Source organism: Chlorocebus sabaeus, chromosome 11, assembly GCF_047675955.1.
Source record: "Chlorocebus sabaeus isolate Y175 chromosome 11, mChlSab1.0.hap1, whole genome shotgun sequence".
NCBI classification, from domain to species: domain Eukaryota; kingdom Metazoa; phylum Chordata; class Mammalia; order Primates; family Cercopithecidae; genus Chlorocebus; species Chlorocebus sabaeus.
In genome coordinates, this window is record NC_132914.1 from 45,457,143 (window position 1) to 45,482,423 (window position 25,281).

The 25,281-nt window shown below is 50.3% G+C and overlaps 1 protein-coding gene across 6 annotated transcripts in view; it reads right to left on the reverse strand.

Moving 5' to 3' along the window:
• Positions 1-14,729: 14,729 nt before the first annotated feature.
• The window catches only part of VDR (vitamin D receptor), a 63,826-nt gene continuing 53,274 nt past the window's right edge, over positions 14,730-25,281 (reverse strand). For all 6 annotated transcript variants that reach the window (XM_008003016.3, XM_008003013.3, XM_008003015.3 and 3 more), the window contains 3 exons: positions 19,906-20,057; positions 19,589-19,705; positions 14,730-18,252 (listed from right to left, as the gene is read on the reverse strand). In XM_008003016.3, the coding sequence (XP_008001207.1) occupies positions 17,993-18,252; positions 19,589-19,705; positions 19,906-20,057 (529 nt within the window). In that variant the 3' untranslated portion in view covers positions 14,730-17,992. The remainder of the gene's footprint in view (positions 18,253-19,588; positions 19,706-19,905; positions 20,058-25,281) is intronic.

Below are 25,281 nucleotides of genomic sequence, written 5' to 3' on the forward strand. Positions count from 1 at the left end.
CGGTGAAACCCTGTCTCTGCTAAAAATACAAAAAAAATTAGCTGGGCGTGGTGGCGGGCGCCTGTAGTCCCAGCTACTAGGGAGGCTGAGCCAGGAGAATGGTGTGAACCCGGGAGGCGGAGCTTGCAGTGAGCCGAGATCGTGCCACTGAACTCCAGCCTGGGTGACAGGGTGAGACTCCGTCTCAAAAAAAAAAAAAAAAAGAAAAACTCCACCTGTGATCATCACCATTATACTCCTCTTCATCAACACACATTTGTTGAGCATCTGCTCTGATGCGAGGCACCGTGTCAGGCTCTCAGGCACAGAGGCAAAAAAAAAAAAAAAAAAAAAAAAAAAAGCCACAGTGAGGAATTCATCACCTCCTGGGGAGCAGGATACAGTCTAAGAACAGAACCTGGAGTGGAGAAAACTGTTGGATGAGGGATTCGAATAACATATGCCGCAAAGGAGAGGGTGGATTCAGAGTCACCAGAGTTCCAAGCAGGAAGAGACCTAATGGATCAATGTGGGTTGGGGAGATGGTTCTGCCCTCACCTGCTCTCCTCTGTGCTTGGGGTCTGAGGAAACCCAGAACAGTGATTCTAGAAGTCTGTCTCATCAGATCTCTCACTCCAGCTTGGCCTAAATGACTAGGGGTGGGAAGGCAGAGGAGGCAGAGACAATGTGCAGACATCTCCCTTGGGCAGGCCCTGAGTCCTGGGCTCCAGGGTTCCCTGCACTGAGCTTTCTCTCTCTCTCTCTCTCTCTCTCTCTCTTTTTTTTTTTAGACAGAGTTTCGCTCTTGTTGCCCAAGCCGGAGTGCAATGATGCAATCTCGGCTCACTGCAACCTCTGCCTCCTGGGTTCAAGCAATTCTCCTGCCTCAGCCTCCCAAGTTGCTGAGATTACAGGCACGCGCCACCACGCCTGGTTAATTTTTTGAATTTTTAGTAGAAACGGGGTTTCACCATGTTAGCCAGGCTGGTCTCAAACTCCTGACCTCAGGTGATCCACGTGCCTCGGCCTCCCAAAGTGCTGGGATTACAGGCATGAGCCACCACGCCCGGCCCCCTGCACTGAGCTTTTAAGAGATCATTTAGGGCGGCACGGTGGCTCACACCTGTAAATCCAGCACTTTGGGAGGCTGAAGCGGGCAGATTACCTGAGGTCAGGAGTTCGAGACCAGCCTGGCCAACATGGCAAAACCCTGTCTTTACTAAAAACACAAAAATTAGCCAGGCGTGGTAGCGGGCGCCTGTAATCCCCGCTACTTGGGAGGCTGAGGCAGGAGAATGGCATGAACCCAGGAGGCGGAGGTTGCAGTGAGCTGAGATTGTGCCACTGTATTCCAGTCTAGGTGACAGAGCCAGACTCCACGTCAAAAAGACAAAAAAAAAAAAAAAAAAGAGATCATTTAGAAGCACCCAGAGGAGTGGACAGAGTGAGGAGGTGTTGTACTGTGGTTACGAGCAAGGATTTGGTGTCGAGCTGCTTGGGCTGGAGCTTGTTGCTTCCCCACTGCTTGACCTTACGATATTATTTAACCTCAAGGAGTCTTGGTTTCCCATCTGCAGATTGGGGGATGAAGTGCCTGCTATATTAGGGTTGTTGCAAGGACTGATAAGATCGGGACATGAAATACTTAAATACAGTGCCTGATACACACTGGGCTGTTAGGGACAGAGCTCCAATGCTTACATCAGTAATAGAAGAAAGTGTCCTGTCTCTTTTGTCTCCCTAAGCCTGTTTTCCTCTATAATTTGAGGTCTCAAAGTGAGTACTGAGCTGATTTATGCAAATGAATCCAATAGGGCCTATCGCCCAAGCTGACCTTTCTAGGGTGTACAGCCAGGCTACAGAAATGGGAAAATAGGTGCAACCTTCCTGATCCTCCTGAGATCCTCAAGTGTTGTCTTGAAGTTGAGGGGAACCTGGACCAGGCTGCAGGGAATGCCACAGGGACTGCAGAAAGGGCCTGGCCTCCCCTCCCAAAACACTGCACATCTGGAGTGATCTGCCCATCTGGCTGCATCCCTGGGGCAATGGCCACAGCTGTTATTTGAGGGAGGAAACATCCAGCTCCTTAGCCAGTGCCTGGGGGTGGGGAGTGGGGGGGGCTATAAATAACTAAGAGAACCAGGGGGCCAACGTTGACCTTTGAGGGGCAGGAGCTGGTGACTTCCCCCTCCTTGCTTGAGTCCAGAGCCAGAGTTTTAGCAAAACAGGAAGAGGCAGCAGCAGCTTCTGGGAAAGTGGGAGTGGCTCCCCTTCCCCCATTTGCCTGGGGCCTTCGGATCCCAGCCAGGACCTGGGAGAGGTGGAGTCATCTAGGCAAGAAGAGGGAGGGGCAGACCCACGCAGACTGGGCCCCAGCTTCAGTGCCCTCAAATGGCGCAGCCGGGGCACAGGAAAAGGAGAATGAGACAGAGAAGGGCAGCCCAATGGAGTATATCTGCCACCCTGGTCCCCTCCTGTTTCCTTCTGTTCCCCAGGAAGGATAGGCATTAGAAATGGAGCTCAAAATGTGCCTGTGACCCAGGTAGTGTACAGGGAGGTTCAAGGTCAAGTTGAGTACACCTCCATCTCTCATCCCCTCCCAGCCTGCAGGGAGCTGAGCCTGAACCCAAGTGGGTAGGAGGGAGGGCTCTAGACAGGGGGAAGGACACCTCTGGGCTTCTGGAAAGAGATCCAGGACCTGGCCCAGGTGGAATGATAGAAAAATCTTCCAAATAACTATCAAGGTGAGGCAATCCAAAGGTCTGGGTGGTCCTGGGTGAGTGCTTTTCCAGAAAAATGGGGCATCTACAGGAACAAGCTCTTATGAGGCCTCAGTCCAGAGACCCTCATAAAGTCAAAGACTGAAGGAATTATCCAGGAAATGTTGCCTGGCTTTGCTTTGCCTGAGTGAGGCTGGCCACCGAGAATCTGTCCTTCGGTGTCTGGAGACATCTGGTTGGAGCTCTGGCTGGCCCACACCTCTAGCAGGGTCTGTACCTGTGTCTGTCATGGACTGCCCTTGTCTCCTGAGCCTGGAGCCCCACATTTCACCTGCTGGGAGGGTCTAGATCAGCGCTGTCCAATGGAAACAGAATGTGAGCCACATATGTAACTTATTTTCTATTAGCCACATCAAAAAAAGGAAAAATAAACAGGTGAAATTCATTTTAGTAGTATATTTACGTAACCTAATAGAGTAAATCTAAAACATTATTTTGATATGCAATCAAAATAAAAAATTACTAATGAAACCTTTTACTTTTTTTTTCCATACTCAGTGTTTGAAAGCCAGTGTATATTTTATACTTATAGCACATTTCAATTCTGACTGGCCACATTTCAAGTGCTTAGTAGCCACATGTGGCCACTGGCTACTGTATGAACAGCACAAGTTTAGACTTATAGCTTTGCCTCTTCTGCATCCCTTCCAGTCTCTTGTTGGAGAAGAGGCTCAAGAGGTGAAGGAAAACGCTGGTGAGGTCAGTGTAAAGGGTTAATTTGCTCTAGGAGGGTGACCACTCCCTTTGGCTTTCAAGCATCTGTCTCTAGATCTGGATCAGTTCTAGTGTCCAGGCAGGCAAGGAAATTGAGGGATGGAGCAGCATCTTCCCTGACAACTGGCCTTTTCCTGCCCTTCCCAGAGCTCTTTCTCTGAGCAGAAGGTTGATAGAATCCGATTGCCTCTTCAGGCTCATTAGCCTCCACCTTCCTCTTTCCTCTCCCAAAAGCGACTCCAAACCCAAAGGTATTTGAGTAGCTGAGTTAGGGAATATGGGAGGAGAAGCAAATTTGGAGGAAAATGCAGAATGGAGCTTTGCACAGGTGGAGTTTGAGGTGCTGGTGGGATGAACAAGGGGGGCTGTTGAGTGGACAGTTGGTATCTGGAGCTCAGGGAAGAATTTGGAGGTCATCAGTGAGAGATTAAATTGTAAGAGTGAATGACATCACAAGAGCAGGGGAGAAGAGAGGAGAGAAGGGAAGGGCAGGGAAGATGGCTAAATACAGAAACCTGAGAAAACAAAGATTTCGGATGGGCGAGGAGTGGAAGCTGGAGGAGGTCAGGAGCAGTCACAGATTTCAGTGAAGCAAGAGGAAGTACATTGGAATCCCAAGTGGAAGAGAATGTCAAGAAGGAGAGACTCACACTTGGTTGCAGTTGACAATGCTTTAAAATCATTCTTTTTTTTTTTTTTTGAGATGAAGTTGTGCTCTGTCGCCCAGGCTGGAGTGCAGTGGTGTGATCTCGGCTCACTGCAACCTCCACCTCCCGGGTTCAAGTGATTCTCCTGCCTCAGCCTCCTGAGTAGCTGGGATTACAGGCACCAGCCACCAGGCCCGGCTAATTTTTACATTTTTAGTAGAGACAAGGTTTTACCATGTTGGCCAGGCTGGTCTGACCACAGGCAATCTGCCTGCCTCGGCCTCCCAAAGTGCTGGGATTACAGGTGTGAGCCACCGCACCTGGCCCTAAAATCATTCTTATAAAGAGAGCTCACACAAACTGTTAAGAAGCACTAGAACAGTGGAGACTAAAGTTCAAAGCCCAGAAACAGACTCTTCTGGAACAGAGGAAACACAACTCACAAGTAAAGGTAGGGTTATGTTCAACCTGATTGTCATCAAAGTAATGCCAATTAAAATGAGACAAAGGTAGGTGCCTTTTTGAAACATTAGCGAGAGCTCGGTGAAGTGTGTGTGCTGTCGGTAATGGCGTAACCTCTTTTGAAATCAGTTTGGCAATATATAGTAAGAGCTATAACGTGCTGTTACCCTTTGGCTCAATAACCCCACCCAGTATATCCTAAACTAGATTTCTATAGCCACAATTGGGGGAGGAGGAGGAGCAGAATATGTGCCTAATGATGTCCCCCATCACACTGCTTATAATATAGAAAATTAGAGATAATTTGAACACTATGATTGGAAAATTGTGGAAGTAAATTGTGATATTATATTTCTACTTAATAGAAAACTATGAAACTGTTAAGATGATGTTTATATGCAACCTAGCATCACAAGATAACATAGATTGGTGCATACCCTATGATTGCAACTGTATTAAAAAACACATACGCATGGAGGAGAAAGTGAAGAGGAAGTATGTGCCATAGGTAATGATTATGTAGCGTGGAATGGGTATATATGGTTTTGGTCTCATTTAATGAGTCTTAACATTGTGGAGAGCGGGAATGAGGGTTGACAGAAGCTGAGATTTGGGTCTCAGCTATAGGGAGAGACATGACAACCTTCCAGAGGCCATGACTGCGTTTATCTGGCAACTTAATGGACTGAGCTCCGACCGCAAGGCAGGTGCGGTCACTGTGGGTATCAGCTTATAACCGATAGGAAAAAGCGCACCGTGAGGGACGACAGCCAGGTGCTCACCACGGATTCCCTCCCGTGCATGGGAAGCTCCTGGAGCCCCATAGTCTCCTCTACTACTGTTGAGGAGCAGGCCGTGGCAGGCGCCTGTGGGGACAGCCCCCAGAGGACAGGGCCGGCTGCAGGAGGAACAGAGCGTCTGCAGTAGTGGCCACAGTGAGGTGAGGAGCTCAGCGGGTGTGAGGGCCTCTCTGCTCTGGGGTGGGTGTTGGTGGGCTGTGGTCGGCCACCTGCTGTTTCACATCACCCCGAAGGTGACATGAGATGCAGGGGCCATCACCTCCACGGCGCCCCCAGGAACTCTACCCAGGCCCCCACCTACAGTGCCATTGGGCCTCCTGCTCCTCCCCCCTCCACTCTCTTCCCACAACAACACACTGGGGCCTTGAAATAACACATCTTTCTTTACGCCATCATTTCCACAGAATTTGCCTATGATTCATTTGTTGTCAAGAGGTATTAAAACCTCCAGCTCCCAGGCACCCTGGTCTTTGTACCCCTCCCTCCTAGGTCCCACCACTCCCCTTCCCACGGTGTCCTGCCCAGCTCTTACCCTGTCTTCCTGAGCCCCAGCATCCCAAACTCAGCGCCGCCTCCCCCACCCCCACCCCCACCCCTCTCCTCCCCACTTGACCCCTTGGGGAACAGTGGGAAGGGGCTAGGGCAGGTCCAGATGGCACCCACCCACTTCCCCAGCCCAGCTCCACCAGAGGAATGCCCTGCTGGGAAGGCCTCTAGCCTTAGGACTTGGAGATGAAGCCCTGGAAAGGGAAGAAAACTCTCTTTGCCTAAAAACAGGAGGCAGTGGAACCTTCAGACCCGGAAGCTGCCGCTTTCTGTGACTCCCCAACCCCCTCACTTGGGGAGGCTGGATTTTCCTCATACCTCCAGGCCTGGTCCCTGGGTCCCTCCCCATCACTGTTTCTGACTAGACACAGGGGTATAGAGTTTCCACTGTGTGTGTGTGTGTGTGTGTGTGTGTGTGTGTGTGTGTGTGTGTGTCGGGGAGTAGGAAAAGCTGTCTTCTCATACCCTCATTACCCAGTAAGGCTTTGGGGTTCCCCTCCCGGGCCCTCCCCAGGGCTGTGTAGGTGTGTCAGGGAGCTAGAAGGTGGGGTGGCAGGAGAGGAAGAGGGTGAGGAGCGAGGGGGCTGGGGGGCTGTTGGGAGCTGGGCTGGGGTGAGGGGAGCTGCTGTGGTCGGGTTATCTGATGTGATGAGCCAGGTGTGCAGCTTCAAGGCTCTGGGGGTGGGGGAAGAGCAGCCTGAGAGAGAAGTAGAAACGGCAGAAGCATCCTGGAGCCAGCGAGGTAGACAGGAAAGACAGAGGTGGGAGAAGAGAGCCTTAGTGAACCCAGGAAGGCCTCTCCCCAGAGGAGGAGCCCTTTTCTCCTCAAGCTCTGGAGGCAACACCAGAGCAGGCAGGCAGGTGGGCAGGGGAGTGTCTCCTGCCTCTGCCATGGCCCAACTTTGCCAGCTCCCCAGCTCCCAGGGAAGCAGGCAGCCTCCCCTCAACACTGCAGGGCTGATGGGCTCGGAGGTCCAGCCTTATCCCTGAATCAGAGCAGTTGGAGACAGTTGAGGCTCTATAATCTCGGTTGGGGGTTAACGGGTGGAGGAGGCTTTGCAGGAGGAGATAATGGGGCGGACCTCAGGTCCTCCGCACTACCCACCAGCACACCACCGTGGAGCTGGGGGAGTGAGCGGGGTTGTCGGCATCACGGGCCAGGCCAGGGGTGTGTCTGCCATCCTTGGAGCTGGGTTGAGGGCCAACTTGGCCTTTCACAGAGGGGTCTACCTGTGAGCCCTCGCTTCTACCCTGTCTATCCCTGACTTGGAATGTGTTGGAGGAGCTGCTTGTAAGGAAAATAATATCAGGTCAGAGGTTATCTCTTTAGAGGAGAGGGTCCCCGAGGATGATGAAAATTACAGTAATAAAGGTTAACATTTACCGAGCACCAAACTCATGCCAAGCGCAATTGTAAATACTACATAGTAGCTTAGGTAGTCCTCACAACACCTAGGAAGTAAGTACCATTACTCTCTTTGCTTTACAGAAGAGAGACGAATAGCCAGCAGTCCCACAGCGACTCAGGGGAGTGCCAGGGTTCAAGTCCGGCTCCTGCTAGATGCCACTTCTGCTGCTCTTCACTGCTGCCCTAGACAAGGCCAGGCCCTGCGGCGTGCTGCAAGCCTTCCTTCCGTTATCTTTACCAGCTCTACACTGTCATTCACAGATGAGAAAGCCGAGGCTCAGAGAGCTCACACATTTCCCCCAAGGTTACACAGTCAGTAAGAGACACTATCAGGATTCTGATGACCTGTTCTTAAAGTTCATCTTTTATTCACTCCTTGCCTCCCTCAAGGTTGAGGAGTGGGGTGGAGAGGAGACCAGGAGAGCTACTGAGCTCCATCTGCCTCCGTGGCCCCCGCAGCCCAGAGCTCTGCCAGCAGTGGTAGGAGGAGTGTGGTTAGTATTTGCTGATGAATGAACAACCGAAGGACAAAATAATGAACTGTCATCTTCCAAGACAAAGGATTGCAGAAGCCACTGATATCCTGCCCACCGCCCTCCCCATCCACTCCTCTACCACCTCCAGTCCTTCCTGTGAACACAGCAGAGGCAGGAGCCCCTTGGGGTGGGGTCCCTATCAGGGAGGAAGTGCAGCTGGCTTCTCCCCCACCCCCGTTATCACTTCTCCCCCATCCCTACTTTATCACCCAGGGCCTCCACAATCCCCTCCCTGTCCCTCTCCGGGGGCTCCTGGGTAAGAGAGGGAAAGACATGGAAATCAGTGGGGCTGGGGGAAGCGGAGGAAGCAGAAAGGATACCAGGAGCATTTCCCCGACACATTTAACCTGGGGCTCACAGTCCTTGCCAGGCTGGGCCAGTGGCGTAGAGGACCAAGCCCTTTCTGATAAGGCGCTTGATCTATCTGGCTGGCCTAGTAGGCAAATGGGGAAATGGTAGTCAGGAGCTGACAAAGTTGGGGCACCTGCCCTCACTTCAGCCCTAGCCCCATGCCGGCTGCCACAGATGTTCACAGGTGTCTGCAGGATTGTTTTGTTTTTGTTGTTTTTTGAGACAGGCTCTCGCTCTATTGCCCAGGCTGGAGTGCAGTGGTGCGATCATGGCTCGTTGCAGCCTCAACCTCCCAGGCTTAGGCAGTTCTCCCACCTTGGCCCCCCAGGTAGCTAAGACTACAGGCACATGCCACCAGGCCCAGCTAATTTATTTTTAAAATTTGTAGAGATGCTGTCTCTCTATGTTGCCCAGGCTGGTCTTGAACTCCTGGCCTCAAGTAATCCTCCTGCCCCGGCCTCCCAAAGTGTTGGGATTACAGGCATGAGCCACCATGCCCAGCCAGGATTTGGGATAGGCTCAGGGTGGCACGGGCCTTTCCAGAGACCCAGTAGGCTTCTGAATGCAAGTGAAGAGTGCAGTGGGGAGGCCCTACGTAGCTAAATAAGGGCTGTCAGCCAGGCTATGTGTGAATTTTCCATTCAACACCAAGGTCTGGATGTCTAAGGGGAGCTCTGCCCACTACCCCCAGGAGCTCACGGGAGCTTCTTCCTGCCTTCCTCCTCTCAGCAACCAGTATCCAGGAGGTCATGCCTTCCTTTCCATAGTCCATCTCAAACAATTTGCAGAACAATCCAGCTTGAAATTTGATACTTGATCCACCCCTTCGTGCATCCCCTAGATCAAATAACCCTGGATCTGTGACCCTTGGCTCAGATCTGTCTAACTCTTAGAGTCTGTTCAGACTTGGAGTGAGGCTGTTGAGTCCTGAGGAGGGAGGGGCTGTGGCAGCATTGACAAGTTCCCCACATTCCTGTGGTACCTGAGTCTTCCTAATGCCTCCCCTCACCTGAGGCTCAATCTCTCATTACCCACCCGCTTCCCTACCTTATCAGTGAGGTCTTGAACAACTGAACCAAAGAGCTTCTGGTTCATGCGCTAATGTTAACCTGCAAGAGGACACAGTCTTTGGCTCTGTCTCAGTCAACTCTGAATATGGTAAGCAGACCTAGGTTTTGGAAGATGCAAGAGCAGGAGGGATGGTCAGAATACTGTATGACAAAAAGAGGATTCAAAACATTCGAATAAGCCAATGTGGGAGAATCAAATCAGATAAATATAAAGAGGGACAAATGCTACATTCTGCATTTAGTCAAAACAAATTGGTGGCCAGGCACGGTGGCTCACACCTGTAACCCCAGCACTTTGAGAGGCCAAGGCTTGGGAGGAAGGGAGGGGGATTGTTTCATGTCAGGAGTTCAGGACTAACCGAGGCAACATAGAGGGACCCCATCTTTACAAAACACAGAAAAATTACCTGAGTGTGCCGGTGGTCCCAGCTGCTCAGGAGGCTGAGACGAGAGGATTGCTTGAGCCCAGGAGATTGAGGCTGCAGTGAGCTATGATCATGCACTCTGGCCTAGGCCACAGAGAGACCATCTCTCTCTCTTTCTCTCTCTCTCTTTCTCTCTCTCTCTCACACACACATGCACGCGTGCGCACACACACACGATCAGCCAAATACAGAATGAGGGGGATGTGGTAGACACTTTAGGGAGAGGAGTTCGTATGAAGTTTCTGAAGCCACATGGAATTAACTTCACAGGTTCTGAAGTTCAAATGAAGGTGTTTACATTTGCATAAGTCTGTTTGCATTTCATTTTCTAGCAGGGACATTATTAGCCTTTTTGACTCTCATTTTCTCACAAGGGTACAGTGGAGTTTTCCAGAGGCTTCCTGACACATGATATCATAACCAGTTGAATGCAGAAGCCAATATGAGAATCTGGCTGCCTTCTATTAAATCAGACATTAAAGAGATTTGCAAAACTGTGAAACAATACTGTCTTGTCACTAAATTAGTTTCACTTTGGAAAGTGGTTATTTTAAAGAAAAAATGTGTTATTTATCCTAACTTTTAATAGATTCATTATTGCCACATTTAAAGAATATACTTTAAAAGTTTCTGTTTTAATTTCTAATGGTATTGATGGATCTAACCCCCACACACTAAAGTCCTTTAGGGTCCCTATTTTTAAGAGAGTAAAAGGATGCCAGGACCAAAATGCTTGAGAAACTGGTCTAGAGGCAGGCCACAGAGGTGCACGTTCAGAGAACAGTACATACCCGGACACGGTGGTGGGTTGAGTTTCAATGTCTGGAACAAAGACAAATGACACTGAAGAGATCATGGTGGGGTTTATACCTCATCAGAGAAGCAGGGTTCCAACAAACACGGGGATAAATGAATCGATCAAACCCGGTTCTTGAAACTTGTCTTGATTCCCTTTTCTCTGGGCATAAGCCAACCCTTGCCAGAGAACACTGACATTAATTATAGGTCAGTAAAATACGCATGTGGTGAAGTCCAGGTGTTGGCGATTGTTGAAGGAGTGACATTGACAAAGAAAGAACATGACTGAAAGAAGCTGGGGACAGTAGTCACTAGAGTTCCATGTATTTCAGATTTATATTCCTACCTTCCCACCTCTTTCCCACACTTTTCTCACCAAGCAGCATTCCTTTGGGGCCAATTTGGTTTATTAAGTGGCACACCTGCCTCCTGGTGGCCAGGTGGTACAATGACACCTTCTCTCCATTCCGGTAGATAGCATGGAGCAGGAGTCCCTAGCACCAGAAGCTGAGGTCTGGAAGGGCCCCAGAAAATCAGCCTGGAATAAGTCTAGAGGGCTGGTCAGGGATTGGAGGTCAGAATGTGGGAGCAATGTCACCTCCTTGATAAAAACTTATTTGGCCATCTCAGCAACCCAATAGTGATGCCGGCCAACATTTATGATTGATAACTATGTGCCAGGTACTGTAATAAATGCTTTACACAGATTATATCACAACAGCAACAAATCTATGAGGTAGGTACTATTATTGTTACCATTTTGTGGATGAAGAAACTGAGGCTCAAAAACATTAAATAACTTGCCCAGGGTCATACAAGCAGCAAATGGCAGAGCCAGACCTGGGAGACAGCAGTTTACTTGTTAATTGTTACTTGTAACTTGTTAACACTTTGCAGCTTCCACTTGGCATACCTTGCACTCATCTGTCTGTAGGGCTATCTTCTCCCACTGCACAGTGTCTTTCTTGGGGGCGGCGAGTGTCTTGTTCATCGCCGTATCCCCAGCACTGAGCTCGGTGGTGTGTTTGGTTAGAAACATTGGAAGGACTACACAAATTGGCTGGACCTCAGAGGGAATCTGCAGCCTCGCTCACTCTCAGCACGGACTATGCTCAGAGGCCCTGGGCACAAGATCTTGACCCTGGGAGGCCCTTGGCTGAGGTGTGAGAGGGTCAGATACTCCCTGTTGCCTGGGAGGAGAAGCCAGAGAGCAAGTCCCTGACCCCATGTCGCTGGCATGAGGAGAGGTAAGCACCACCAGGTGCCCTCAGTAGCAGAGACTCAGCGCCTTGCTGAATCTCAGTCACAGCATGGAGATAGAGAAAGGGTGGAAGGGGATGTGATTGGGGCTTTGGGGGCGGGGAGGCCAGGCAAGTCGCTCAAAGCTATCCCCGTAGGGCAGTAGCACCACCTAGTGGTGAAGCTCAAGATGATTTAGGAAAAATACCCGGCTAATCCATAGCTGAGGGGAGGCTGGGAATCCCCTCCTTTGGAGAGCGCACTCTCCTTGGATGGAGCCACAGGAAAGGACCTGGAACTCTTCCAGCGTCAACCCAAGCCAGAGCAGCTCACTCCAGAAGTGCTCACCAGGTTGTACAAAATGTGAAGAAAACACCCCCTATGGACATGTCCTATGGGCCCCAGGCTGAAAAGGGCCGCCCAGCTGAGGTCAGGTCAATGAAATTACACCCTCTTCAGGGAACGGCCTGCATCTAACGACTACCTGGTGCAGGAATATAGAAGTGTCTCCCCCGCTTCATCTTGGGGCCATCCAAAGGGCCATCCCAGCTTCAGAGATCCCCACACAGGTTGATTAAGACCTTCACTGAGACTGCGTTGCAGCCCAACTTCTCCCACTGCTGATTCTACTTCTTTCCCTTCCACCAGGGCTGATCATCCTGAGACCGCTCCCCAACAAACTCCCTGCACTTCAACCTGCATTTCAGGGTCTACGTCCCTGGAATCCAGCTTGCAACACCATCCCGTGTATCATATATGACATGCGTGCGTACAGAGATTCGGAGCAGCTGTCTGGAGCAGCGAGCTCTCAGATTCCCCCTACCAGCCACAGGCTCCACATCCTGCTGTGCTTCTGGGTCTTGAGGAACACACACTCCCCAGGAGCCTCACCGGCTCCCTGCCCGCAATGAGGACTAGTTGCCTATAGGATGTCAGCATGATGAGCCATCTCCTCGGCCACGCTGGAGGTGTCAGACAGCATCCATCCTTCTTGTCATCTGCAGAGGCCATGGGGTAGGCAGACTGATCCACACTGCACAGGCAGCCTGCAAGGAGCCTGGTAGAAGCTGGGGAAATTGAAGGGCTCTGGCTACTCCTGGCATGCCCTGTTTGCTTGCTCCAGGGCTAAAGGAATCAATACTTCCTAGCACACCAGTGACTTATTTATACCACACGATGCTTTGAGTCTATCAACCCCACGGTCTGTGCAGTGTTTTTGCTTTAAGTCTCTTTTAAGGAGCCGACTCGTTCACACTACCCCAGGTGTGGCACAGCCCATTGTAAGGGGAGGACGTTCCCTATAGAGCTTCCATATGATGTCAGGTTAGTGGCCATTCTGCCCAACAGATCAAGAGAAGCACATTAGGCCAGCACCTCATGGAGTCATTCACAATTTGTACCAGATAAGAATGCATTGTGTAGACCAGTGCTGCCCCATAGACTATTCTGTGATGATGAAAATGTCATGCCTGTAATCCCAGCACTTTGGGAGGCCGAGGCGGGCAGATCACTTGAGGTCAGGAGTTCAAGACCAGCCTGGACAACATGGTGAAACCCCGTCTCTACTAAAAATACAAAAATTAGCCAGGCGTGGTGGCAGGTGCCTGTAATCCTATATACTCTGCAGGCTGAGGCAGGAGAATGGTTTAAACCTGGGAGGCAGAGGTTGCAGTGAGCCGAGATTGTGCCACTGTACTGTAGCCTGGGTGACAGAGCAAGACTCTGTCAGAAAGAAAGAAAGAAAGAAAGAAAGAAAGAAAGAAAGAAAGAAAGAAAGAAAGAAAGAAAGAAAGAAAGAAAATGTTGTGTATTTGCACTGTCCGTTACAGTAGCCCTGAGGTTATCAAACACTGGAAGTGTGGCTTGTGCGGCTGAGAAGCCAGATGTTTACCTTTATTTCATTTAAATACTCACATGTGGCTAGTGGCTACTTGATTGAACAGTGTAGGCATAGAACCAAAGCTTGGAATGTGAAAACTTAAAATCACTTGATCCTAATTATGCAATCTTCCTGGGGTATGTTCCTCTTGGTTTACCTGGAAAAGTTCATTATAACACAGCCTTGGAAATGTTGTGTTCTTCTAGGTCAGCTATAAAAATGCTACATAAGATCCTCCTAACAGTGTATCAGAACTCCATTCTCCACATTTCTCCAGCCAGAGACACGCCCATTTATGCAGCTGTTGATTTCCTTTCTCTAAGTCCCTTCATGTTTCACAAAATAACCCTCAAGTTCTAACCCCGATTCCCCTAAGTTCATCTCATCCCACTGAAACACATTTTAGCCTTTGGTTTGAAATATTTTCAGATATTTCTGAAAAATTAGAGTGAATCACATCCCCAGGCCAACTTATCCTAAATCAATACATTGGCTGGCATGATTTCCTTATTTTCAGATCTCAATGCTGTGTCCTTGGTTGGTTATTCTTGTTTACTGTGCTTAGCAACGCTACCCTTCATCATAAATCCCACTTCCTTGGGAAGCAGAATGGAGTGCATCGGCGTAAGTTGGGCCCCTTAGGAGTCCTGTTTCTGCACAGCAGTCATTTGTAATCCTTCAGGTCACTGGCACAGCCGCCATCTCTAATGGCAGACATACTTTTGCCAATAGCTGCTTGGTTTTCATTTTTGAGGGTCTCACGTAGGTGTTACATATGGACTGCACACTTCCTGGGACTAGAGCACAGTTTGATCCAGCACCTCTAATTTCCCCAGCTCAGGACCTGCTTTAGGAATGGGAACCTCTTTTATCTCCTCTCTAGGAGAGAGCTAGCAAGACCATAAGTAACTGGTCAGGTCCCCCAACTCAGTAGGAAGCAGGACAATGTAGCAGTTAATTTGTGGCTTCTAAAGCTAGCTGATGAAGGTTCAAATCCCATCCCTTGCTAGTGTGGCATTGCTCAAGCTATCCCTTCTGTCAAATGGGGGTAATAATGATTCATCTCCCTTAGGGTCCTTATAAGGATAAGGCAAATTGGTTTGCATAAAGCATTTATTTACAGCAGTACTTGCAACAAAGTAAGTGCTATATAAGTATGAGCCATTTTTATTACCATAAGCAAAGCTTTCTACATTGGTTGACTTGACAAACTGCAGGGCAAACTTTTTTCTCTTTGGAAATCATTCAGCAGGCACTGTTTACATCCTTTCGCTGCCATATCTCAAGCTTTCACCAAATCTGCCACACATTCCTGCCTTCTCTGTTGGCCTCACTTCGATTCTCCTACATGCTTCCAGTTAGCCAGCTAGAGGATTTTCCTGTCTCTGGGAATCTTGTGGAAAATCTTGCATTTTGGTGCACACCCTTCTTCAGTTATAATGATATACCTTAAAAGTTTTACATTTACAAATGTCTATTTTCACATTTTCATTCTAAAATAGAACCGATGATGACCTTTTCTCCCAGTTCAGCTCCATGAAAACTCATTTTTCCCTCTTTTCTTTTCCTCCCAGCTCCTAGACTTCCTTTGGAGGAGTGGCCTAGGTGGTGGGGCCCAGGGCTGAGTGACTGATACTCCCAGGAGTTCCCTGGAGAAGACAGGGCCAGAGGGAGAGCTGGGAAGGTGGTGACATTACAAAGACAAATGCATGTTATAGATGAGGCAACAGCATTATACAAGGCTGAGGCGGAGACCCCAGCAGGCCTGGGCCATGTTGTGGTGGGGCAGGGTCTGATTCACAATGAGGCAGAGGTGAGTCTCCTTCCTTCTCCTTCTGATGGGTTGGTGGAGTTACAAGCCATGGAAAGAAGGAAGGGGTCCCAGATCCAGACTTGCTCTGTCTGAAATCCAGGGCTTCCCCCAGGGACTGGGTCAGCCACCTGGGGAATGGGAATGGGGGTCTGAGCTCAAACATGGTGGGGTCTGAGCTCAAACATAGTGTAGTGAACAGGACACCAGACCATGACGCCAAAGTCTGGTCCTGTCCTAGTCCACTCTTTTTTTTTTTTTTTTTAAGACAGAATTTCGCTCTTATTGCCCAGAGCTAGAGAGCAACGGCAGGATCTTGGCTTACTGCAAGCTCCACCTCCTGGGTTCAATTCTCCTGCCTCAGCCTCCCGAGTAGCTGGGATTAAAGGCATGTGCCACCACGCCCAGCTGGTTTTTTTTTTTTTTTTTTTTTTTTTTTTTCTGTATTTTTAATACAGACAGGGTTTCTCCATGTTGGTCAGGCTGCTCTCGAACTTGAGACCCCAGGTGATCCTCCTGCCTCGGCCTCCCAAAGTGCTGGGATTACAGGCGTGAGCCACTGCGCCCGGTCTGTCCTGGCCCGCTTCTAACTAGTTATATACGCTTGGGTGAGTCACGCCCTCCTCTGTCAGTTTTCCTTAATGAGGGGATTGACTCATTTAGCAACTTTCAAGTGTTTTCTCCTACTGAAGAGCAAGCTGGACCAATACGTTCCGCAGCTAAAATCAAACAAGAGTCTCTCCCTAGACCCTTGTAGAATAACAACAACAGCAACAATAATTAATGTACAAAAGTTTCACAATGTCAGTTCTCCCCCCATAAATATCTCCAAATCAGTGGTACCTGCTACCCTGTATATTAGAATATAATACAAATGGAGTCTGAGTCTGAAAACAACTCATATCTAATACATTTACAGATTAAGAGATACACATGCTATTCTGCAGTAAGGAACGCGGCTTTCAGATGTTTTTCCACCTGAAGAATTCTGAGAGACATGGGGCCAGGTGGACACCGAGGCTCTTGCAGTGTGAAGTCTGATTCCTCCCTGGGTTTTCAGGGAACAACGGATACAGGTGGAAGGACACAGCTTCCGGGAGCTGGGCGGTCACGTTCCCACTGACTAACATTTCTGGAGACACAGCAAATGCGGTCGCATTCCCCAAACTCAACCACTGATCTGAAGCAGCCTCTGTGATCCACCTCGAAGAATGCCTTTCCGTACTGGTCCTGCACACCTACAGCTCACTCTCACAAGGACCCCACCCTGGAGTAAACGGACAGACGGTTCCCACGGGCGGAGCTGGGCCGGCTGCAGAGGAGAGCGTGCACTTGAAGTATCACTCCGCCCCTGCCTCACAGGCTCCTTTTGACTTTTGGGTGGTGGAGTGAGAATAGAAGGGACGCTACTCTACATCATGGAACCCCCAAACGCTCTCTCTGACTAGCCACCCGAGGCTGCCCCGCTCTCCCTTCCCACACTCTGGGGTGCGGGAGCGCTAGCTCTTAGCCCCGTGGGTGAACAGCGGCCTTGGAACCACACCGAGGCGGCAGGGAGATCGTGACTCAGCCGCTGGGGTCTGAAAGTTCTCCTCCTCCATCCCACCCTGCCAGGTGGGGAAGACGCGGCTCACTGCTTCTTCAGACTGGAAGTGGGGAGGGGGTGGGGGGAGCAGGCTCTGGGTTACCCTCGGTGATCCGAGGAGGACAGGGAGGCTGGCTCTCCTGGGCAGGAGGTAAGGCACTGGCAGAGGGAGGACGAGGACGGCAAGTGCTATTCTGCAAATTGGGGACAATTCAGTCTTGCTACATGGATCCGTGAAAGGAGGGCTTCCACGTCAACCAACCCCTTAGATCCAGGGTGAGAAACTGTGGGCTTGGTGACAGGGATAGCTAGGGCCACCATCCACTATTCTTCTGTGAGGCTGTTTTTGTCTGTTTTCCTCCTTGGGTCTCTCAGCAGGTGGGTTCGCGCCTGGTGCTCCAGTGATGGGAAGAAAACCCACCTCACCACAGCTACTGCCCGTGAGAATATAACCAGGGCAATGGGATGTCGGTGGGCACTGAAGTGGGTGGGTTGGGAGCTGTGGGCCGATTATCATGAGTAAGCAGGAGAGGGAGACCCCACTAGGCTTGGGACATGGGGGGCCTGCAGTAGGCGGAGGTGCAGGTGTCTCTGTCCCTGAGGAATGGATGCATTTCCCCTGCCTGTTCCCTCAACACCAGTCAGCAGCCACTTATGCAGTAGTGGGGGCATCTCTGGGCAAGGCCCTGCCTCCAGCCTCTGCCCTCTGCCCCCACTTGAGTTTCTTTGTCAAACAAACAGCAACTCCTCATGGCTGAGGTCTCAAGGGACCGGGGAAAGGCCTGCAGGAGAGGGGTTAGGTTGAACAGGAGAGAGAATGGGCTGGGTGGACAGGGGAGGTGGCAGAGGAGAGGCTGAACCCCAGACAGGGTGAGGAGGGCTGCTGAGTAGCTGCCAGCCCCGGGCCCGGCACGTGGCCCTGGAGGAGCAGCCCCACCCAGGCACCGCCTTGGGCTGTCCTAGTCAGGAGATCTCATTGCCAAACACTTCGAGCACGAGGGGCGTGAGCTTCATGCTGCATTCAGGCTGGAAGGAGAGGCAGCGGTATTGCTTGGAGTGCTCCTCATTGAGGCTGCGTAAGTCGGCCAGCTTCTGGATCATCTTGGCATAGAGCAGGTGGCTGCCCGGGGGCGGGTGGCGGCAACGGATGTAGGTCTGCAACGTGTTGGACAGGCGGTCCTGGATGGCCTCGATCAGCGCGGCGTCCTGCACCCCGGGACGATCTGTGGACACGGTGGTAGAGGAGAAGGCACAGGAGCTCTGAGCTGGGCCCCTCACTGCTCAACCCCCCCACCCCCCACCCACACAGACACTCAATGGCAGCACCCCCTAGGCCACCCCTCTATGACTGCTGACTGGTGATACCATTGCATGGCCCCAAAGCCCTCCAGTGACTTCTCCTTGTATTTAGGATCCAGTTCCAGGTCCTTCCATGGGCCCACCTGGGCCTGTCTCTGCCTGGCCTTGCTCTCTGTCCATGCTCCGTCCATCCCTCAGCGTTCCGATGCGCCGTGCTCTCTGGTCACCAGCCTTCACATCTGTGTTCCCACTGCTTGGAATTCTGTTCTGCTATCTTTGCCAGACTCTTACTGATCCTTCGGGTAACAGCTTAAAAGGTCTTCCTCCAAAAGACTCCTGGCAACACTCTACCTCCGTGACCCAGACCATGTCAGCTTCCCTCCTTCTACCATTCTGTAGTGTCACTTACTTTATTTTTAAAACTCTTGCCATGTTAGGAATTAGTTGTTAAATAGCATTTGTTTAATGTTTCCATCTAAGCTTCATGGGAGAGGAGCCTGTGTCCTGTTTGCTGTTGAACCCCAGTACCTAGCATAGTGCCTGGCACCCAATAGGTGCTCAGTAAATTGTTGCTAAGTGGATGAATGAATGAGTGAAGGCTGGCTGGGCAGGTGTAGGGGAGCCCACCTCCATTCCTTGAGCCTCCAGTCCAGGAAAGCATCCCTGGGCAGAGGCCACTAGCTTGTCCCCTGAACACAGCACTGGCTGAGGCAGGGCCATCCCTCTTTGGACCTCATCACCAACATCATGTCCCCAAGGTTACAATAACTTCCCCTTCAGCCTTTTCCCCCTCTTCTCACCTCTAACCAGCAGAAGAGGTCAAGGGTCACAGCACATTGCCTCCAAAATCAATCAGGTACTGTATAGGCAGAACTCTCTCTCAGGCTCCAGGGTTTTGTACCCTGCCCACGAGAAACCTCAAATAACAGGAATGTTGAGCCCAGTTCACACAAGAGCGGAGCCTGAGTATTGGGAACGCGCAGGCCCGCTGTGGCTCGAGGAACCCTGCTTGTCTAGTTTCTCAGAATCCCCCCTACGAATCGCCTGCAAACTCTGTAAAGCAGAGCCAAGGGCGGTGAGGGGCACCTCAGCATCCACACACCACTGGGGCTCTGCAAATCAGCAAAGTAGGCATTTCCTTCTCTGCCTCTCCTTTTGCTACATCTCCCTTCAGGTTGCCCAGCTGGCCCTCAGCAGGTCTTCATCCTTCATGCTCCCTGCTCCCCAGGTCCCCAAGCTCCTCCCGGCCTGGCCCCATACCTGGGGAGACGATGCAGATGGCCATGAGCAGAACATGCTCCTCCTCATGCAAGTTCAGCTTCTTCAGTCCCACCTGGAACTTGATGAGGGGCTCAATCAGCTCCAGGTTGTGTCCAGCTATGAGAGACAATGGCCAGGTACTGTGGGCAGAGCTGAGGAGCCGCCCACCCACCTCCAACCCCATGGGTCGGACCCTCACCCTTCTCTCCCTGTTGGTGCCTACCTCCCTCCCATGTGTCTGATTGGAGCCCAAACCCCAGGAGGGGTGGACACAGACTCTGGGTGCTGGAAAAGGTGGAGGTGGAGTCCAGGCATACCTTTGGTCACGTCACTGACGCGGTACTTGTAGTCCTGGTTGCCACAGGTCCAGGACATGTCGTCCATGGTGAAGGATTCATTGGAGCGTAACATGATGACCTCAATGGCACTTGACTTCAGCAGCACGATCTGGTCCTCAGAGGTGAGGTCTCTACAGGGGAGGGAGGGAAGGAGGTCAGGTTACCAGTCAAGGCCTTCCAGACACACAAATCAGTTTAGTGTTTTGACAGGTATACACCTGCTGGGCACCAACATGTGCCCTGGTCTTTCATCGAGGAGCTTGCAGCCTGGCTGGAAGGGACAAGAGTGTTCCTTGAAAGAGAACAGTTCAACACTGTGATCATGTGCCAAGGCCGGAAGTGAAGTAGCTCAGTTACTAAGACAAGGAAAACCCAGAGGCCAAGCAGCCAGAGCTGTGAGGCACAGGAAGACGGAGCCCAGGGAAGCTCCCAGCGTTGAGGCATGAATATGGCGGTCTGCAAAAGGTAGGACCACAGTATCTTCAAAAGCACCCAAGTTTTCTCCTCCTCTCCCTCCTCCTGTCCTCCAGTCCTTCTCAGTAGTAAATTCAGCCAGCTTTGTCTCCAGGATGTCTCTCAAGCTGCTGATCTTCTTTCCACTCCTACCAGGAGTGCTCTGGTTCAGAGCTCCAGCGTGTTTTCCAATAGCCTCTTATGGGAATCTCAGACTTGTGTCTCTCCAGTCTGTCATTCATCTTTCTTACCACTGCTGCAGGTCAATGTCCTCTTGTGCTCAGAAATCCTCACTGACTCTCAACACCCTAGGTTCAGGCCCATACTCCCTAACTTGGCTCCAACCTCTCATTCCAACTCCCTTTCCCATGGTAAACTCCACCGACCTTCCATTCTAGCAGCATCATGCCACTCCACATTCAGATGCTGTGTGTTCTCACTGTGCCTTTTTTGTTTTTCTTGAGACAGGATCTCACTCTGTTGCTGAGGTTGGAGTACAGTGTTTGATAATAGCATGTTATAGCCTCAAACTCCTGGGCTCAAGTGAGTCTCCCATCTCAGCCTTCCAAATAGCTAAGACTACAAGCATGCACCACCACACTCAGCTAATTTTCTTTTATTATTATTTTTAGAGACAGTGTCCTGTTCTGTCACACAAGCTGGAGTGCAACAGAATGATTATGGCTCACTGCAGCCTCAAACTCCTGGGCTCGAGCAATCCTCCTGCCTCAGCCTCCTAAGTAGCTGGGACTACAGGTGCATACCACCACACCTAGCTAATTTTTAATTTTTTTTTGTAGAGATGGTGTCTCACTATGTGGCCCAGGCTGGTCTCAAACTCCTGGCCTCATGTGATCCTCTCATCGTGACCTCCCAAAGCACTGGGGTTACAGGTGTGAGCCACTGTACCCAGCCATCACCACGCCTTTGAGCATACTACAGCTCCAGCCAGGAATACCTTTCTAATGCTCCATTTTTTTTTTCTGGTCCTGAATCCACTGTGTTTTCCCTTGGAGCCCCGCACCCTCTGACTCTTCAGCACAGTGAGGGCCATGTCGTTGTGACGCATTGAACACTGTTGGTGCTCTTATTTTGCCTCTGTCCTCCAGTTCTGCTCTTTACATGCTTGTTTTCTACTTTTTTTTTTTTTTTTTTTTTTTGAGACAGAGTCTTGCTCTGTTGCCCAGGCTGGAGTGCAGTGGTGCAGTCTTGGCTCACTGCACCCTCCACCTTGCAGGTTCAAGCAATTCTCCTACCTCAGCCTCCTGAGTAGCTTGGATTACAGGCACCCACCACCACGCCTGGCCATTTTTTGTATTTTTATTAGAGACAGGGTTTCGCCATGTTGGCCAGGCTGGTCTTAAACTCCTGACCTCAGATGATCTGCCCACCTCAGCCTCCCAAAGTGCTGGGATTATGGCATGAGCCACTGCGCCCAGCCACTTGTTTTCTACTCTTATTTGTAAGTTACTTGGGGGCCAGCACCTCCTCTTAATCACCTTAGTGTTGCCCACACAATGATCATTGAGCCCTCAGCACAACAAGAGGATTAATAGAGATGCGTTGATGAGTTGAGAGGCCAATGACTAGTTCCACTATTCTGAGTCACGATTGGGCTTGTCTGAACAATGGCGAGGAAAAGGCAGGGCTCACAAATCAACTTGCTTCTGGTTTTTACTCTCTTTCTCTTCCTGACTGTCTATCTCCTTCTGGATATCCTGTAGATAGGCTGTCATCCCCTCAATGGCTGCATGTTTGTATATAAAGTCAGGAAGCCGATATTGACTGATGAGAGTGTTGTATCAATGGGTGATAGATGGTGGGGAATGAGAAGGCTTGCATGATCAGGATGGCCAGCAAAGGATCTGTATTGAAAAAAATCACAAAGTGCTAGAGTTGGAGGGCCCCTCTTAGGAGCTCTTAGAGGTGGCTCCTACATAACCACTGTAGGACTCTCCTAGGGTCAGGGAGCTCAGGGCCTCTGGACACAGCCATGGAGTTGTTAGCGCCGAGATTAATGGCCTCTTCTATTGAGCTACAACCCACGTTATGGTACACTCATTTGTGGTTTACAGTTTTGTACTCAAGAAACCCAGAACCAGACTTCTTCACTAGCCATGGGACTTCCTTCGAACCATAGCTAATGGAGTTTTTTAAAAAGGAAAACTACTGTGTCCTCCTTCAGAGAGTCTAATGACACAATGTCTAAACATCTCACCATCCTTGTCACTTTTCTCTAGATACTCAATCCACATTTAAAAAACAAAAATGAACACCATCCCCATTTTTGATTTGACTCATTATACAAGTAAAACGTACTCATTATCAAATCTTTGGAAAATACATAAAAATGTAAAAACAAATTAAAATTGCTCATAACCACACTTCACATTTCAGTGTATTTTCTTCCTGTCTTTTTTTTCTTATTTTTGTTTTTATTTATTTTAATTTTTTTTTTTTTTTTTTTTTTTTTTTTTTTTTTGAGACAGAGTCTTGCTCTGTCGCCCAGGCTGGAGTGCAGTGGCGCAATCTCGGCTCACTGCAACCTCTGCTTCCTGGGTTCAAGCAATTATCCTGTCTCAGCCTGCGGAGGAGCTGGGACTACAGGCATGAGCCACCACACCCAGCTAATTTTGGTATTTTTAGTAGAGATAGGGTTTCACCATGTTGGCCAGGCTGGTCTTGAACTCCTGACCTCAAGTGATCTGCCTGCCTCGGCCTCCCAAAGTTCTGGGATTATAGCTGTGAGCCGCCATGCCTGGCACCTTCCTATCTTTTTTCTATGCAAATATATATATATCCACACATATACATAGAGAGAGGAAGTATATCTTTAACATACTGGAGCTTATACTAATTCTTTATCCTACTTCCTATATCACTCAAAATTCTTTAGCCCAGTTCTTAGAGGGTTACATACTGTTACATCATAACAGTATACTCTAAGTTATTGAGCCAGTCTTCCATTAATCTATTTTTGAACATTTTGATTGCTTCCAATTTTTGCTATCATAGGTAATTCTGGGAGGAATATCTTTATACATAGGCTTTTGTTCAATGCCCCACTCAAACAGATGGCCAGCAGTGAACACACCTTCCACGGGTGCGGACCAGAGACTTCAGTGGGATCACTGCTTTTGTGATCCAGACATCCTGCTGCTAGGAACAGAAGCCCAAAACGACCCCAAATGACTGCCCACAGCCTGGAAATACAGGGCCTTTCTAAATACAGCTCACAGCCAGGACCAGGGATGGTGGCGGGGTGGGAGTAGAAGTGGAGTTACAGGGGAAGCCACAAGAGAGCTTGTTCCACGATGATAGGCACCAACACAGCTCTGTTCCCCCTCCCTCACCTGTGCGACATTTACACCCTCCTCTGCCTTCACGCCTGCAGCCGCTTCTGGGCACCCGAGGTGTGACTGGAATTGTGTTGCTGTTTCATCTTTCCCACCCCCACAGGCAGAGCTCCGTCCCTCCCCTCCCGCATTCCCACGGTTCCTCCAGCAGGCTTCTAGCAGGGCTCTTATCTCCTTGCAGCAATTGTTTACATGTCTATCTCTTTCATCAGACACCAAATCCCTGGATGCCGGGGACTGTCTTCTCAACAACTTTTGTCCCTCACAGTTTATGTAAGAAAGCTATTTGTTGGATGGATGAAGAAATGAATGTGGAGAAAGGGCACAGCACGGCTCTTCCCTGGGTATGGAGTGGCAATGAAGGTGAAGGCATTTAGCAGAAGATGGCAGGGCTGCAGCTGATGTGGCCTGGTCTCTTGTGCACTTTACTTGGCAGTGAAGCCTGGGGGTCTTAAGTCCTGGGATCTAAGGCTGCTCCTGGCCATTTAGATGCTGCTGCTGATGCCACCTCCTCCGTGCATTTCATTTGCAGTGCCAGTAGGGAGGGAGATTTGTGGGGTGAGACTGAGAGACTAAGGGAGGAGAGGTGGGAGGAGAGAGCAGGCCAAGGCCACACTGTAGCGCAGTTCACACCCAGAGCAGCCCATCCAGCTCCGCCCCACGTTGGTCTCATGCCCACATTGGAGACTCATCCTGTGCCCCCACACACCCACACAGAAGTCTCATCCTGGCTTCCCCACACCCTCCGCCCCTGCCTACGGGCAGCAAGATCAAAGCCACCAGGGACGCAGCCACTGTTCTTCTATGTCTTGGAACAACAGAACCCCTAAGTGTGGAAAGCAGCAGAACCAGAGAGCTGCTGGGCTGGCCCACGCTGGGCCCAGTTGGAGCCTAGGTTTGGGCTCCAGTCCAGGCTCAGCATCACCTCTGTCCAGCCACAGAGAGTGTCCCTACCAGTGTCCCTGCAAGCTCTCTTAGCAAGGCCTGCTCCATTTTCATTGGCATACCTTCTGCTCTGGGACTTCTCAAGTCATACTGAAGACAGAGAAGCCAACCCTAGCATGTTCAGGATCAGTTTAACCCATTTTGCATCAATGGCTGGGCAGCTCCTGTACCTGCCCATATGCACCTCACTTTAGCCATGAGTTGCAAGGACAGACTAGGGGACAGAGGGGAACATGATGAAAGGAAGAGGGCAGACTTCAATTTAACCTCATGAAGAGAAACTGAGAGTAGTACTATTTGTGTCAGGGTCCATGTGGGAGGGCAAGGGATAGGGGACTTGAGCATGGGAGAAAAGTGGAGGCTGGGGTTCCTTAGTGAAGGGGGCAGCATTGGAGTAATCTGATTCAATGAGTAACTTTCTTTTTAGGACAGCTTTCCCGTGTGTGCAATCTCAGCCCCCATTGGAATCACTGAACCTCAGTATCTGGAAAGGGTCATGAGGGCCCTCTGTCCTACTCCCCACTAGAGCAGCGAAAGATGAAGCCTGTGTAGATGAGTACTGCGCCTGACATGAGGATGGAAGCCGAGTGCTTCCATGTTT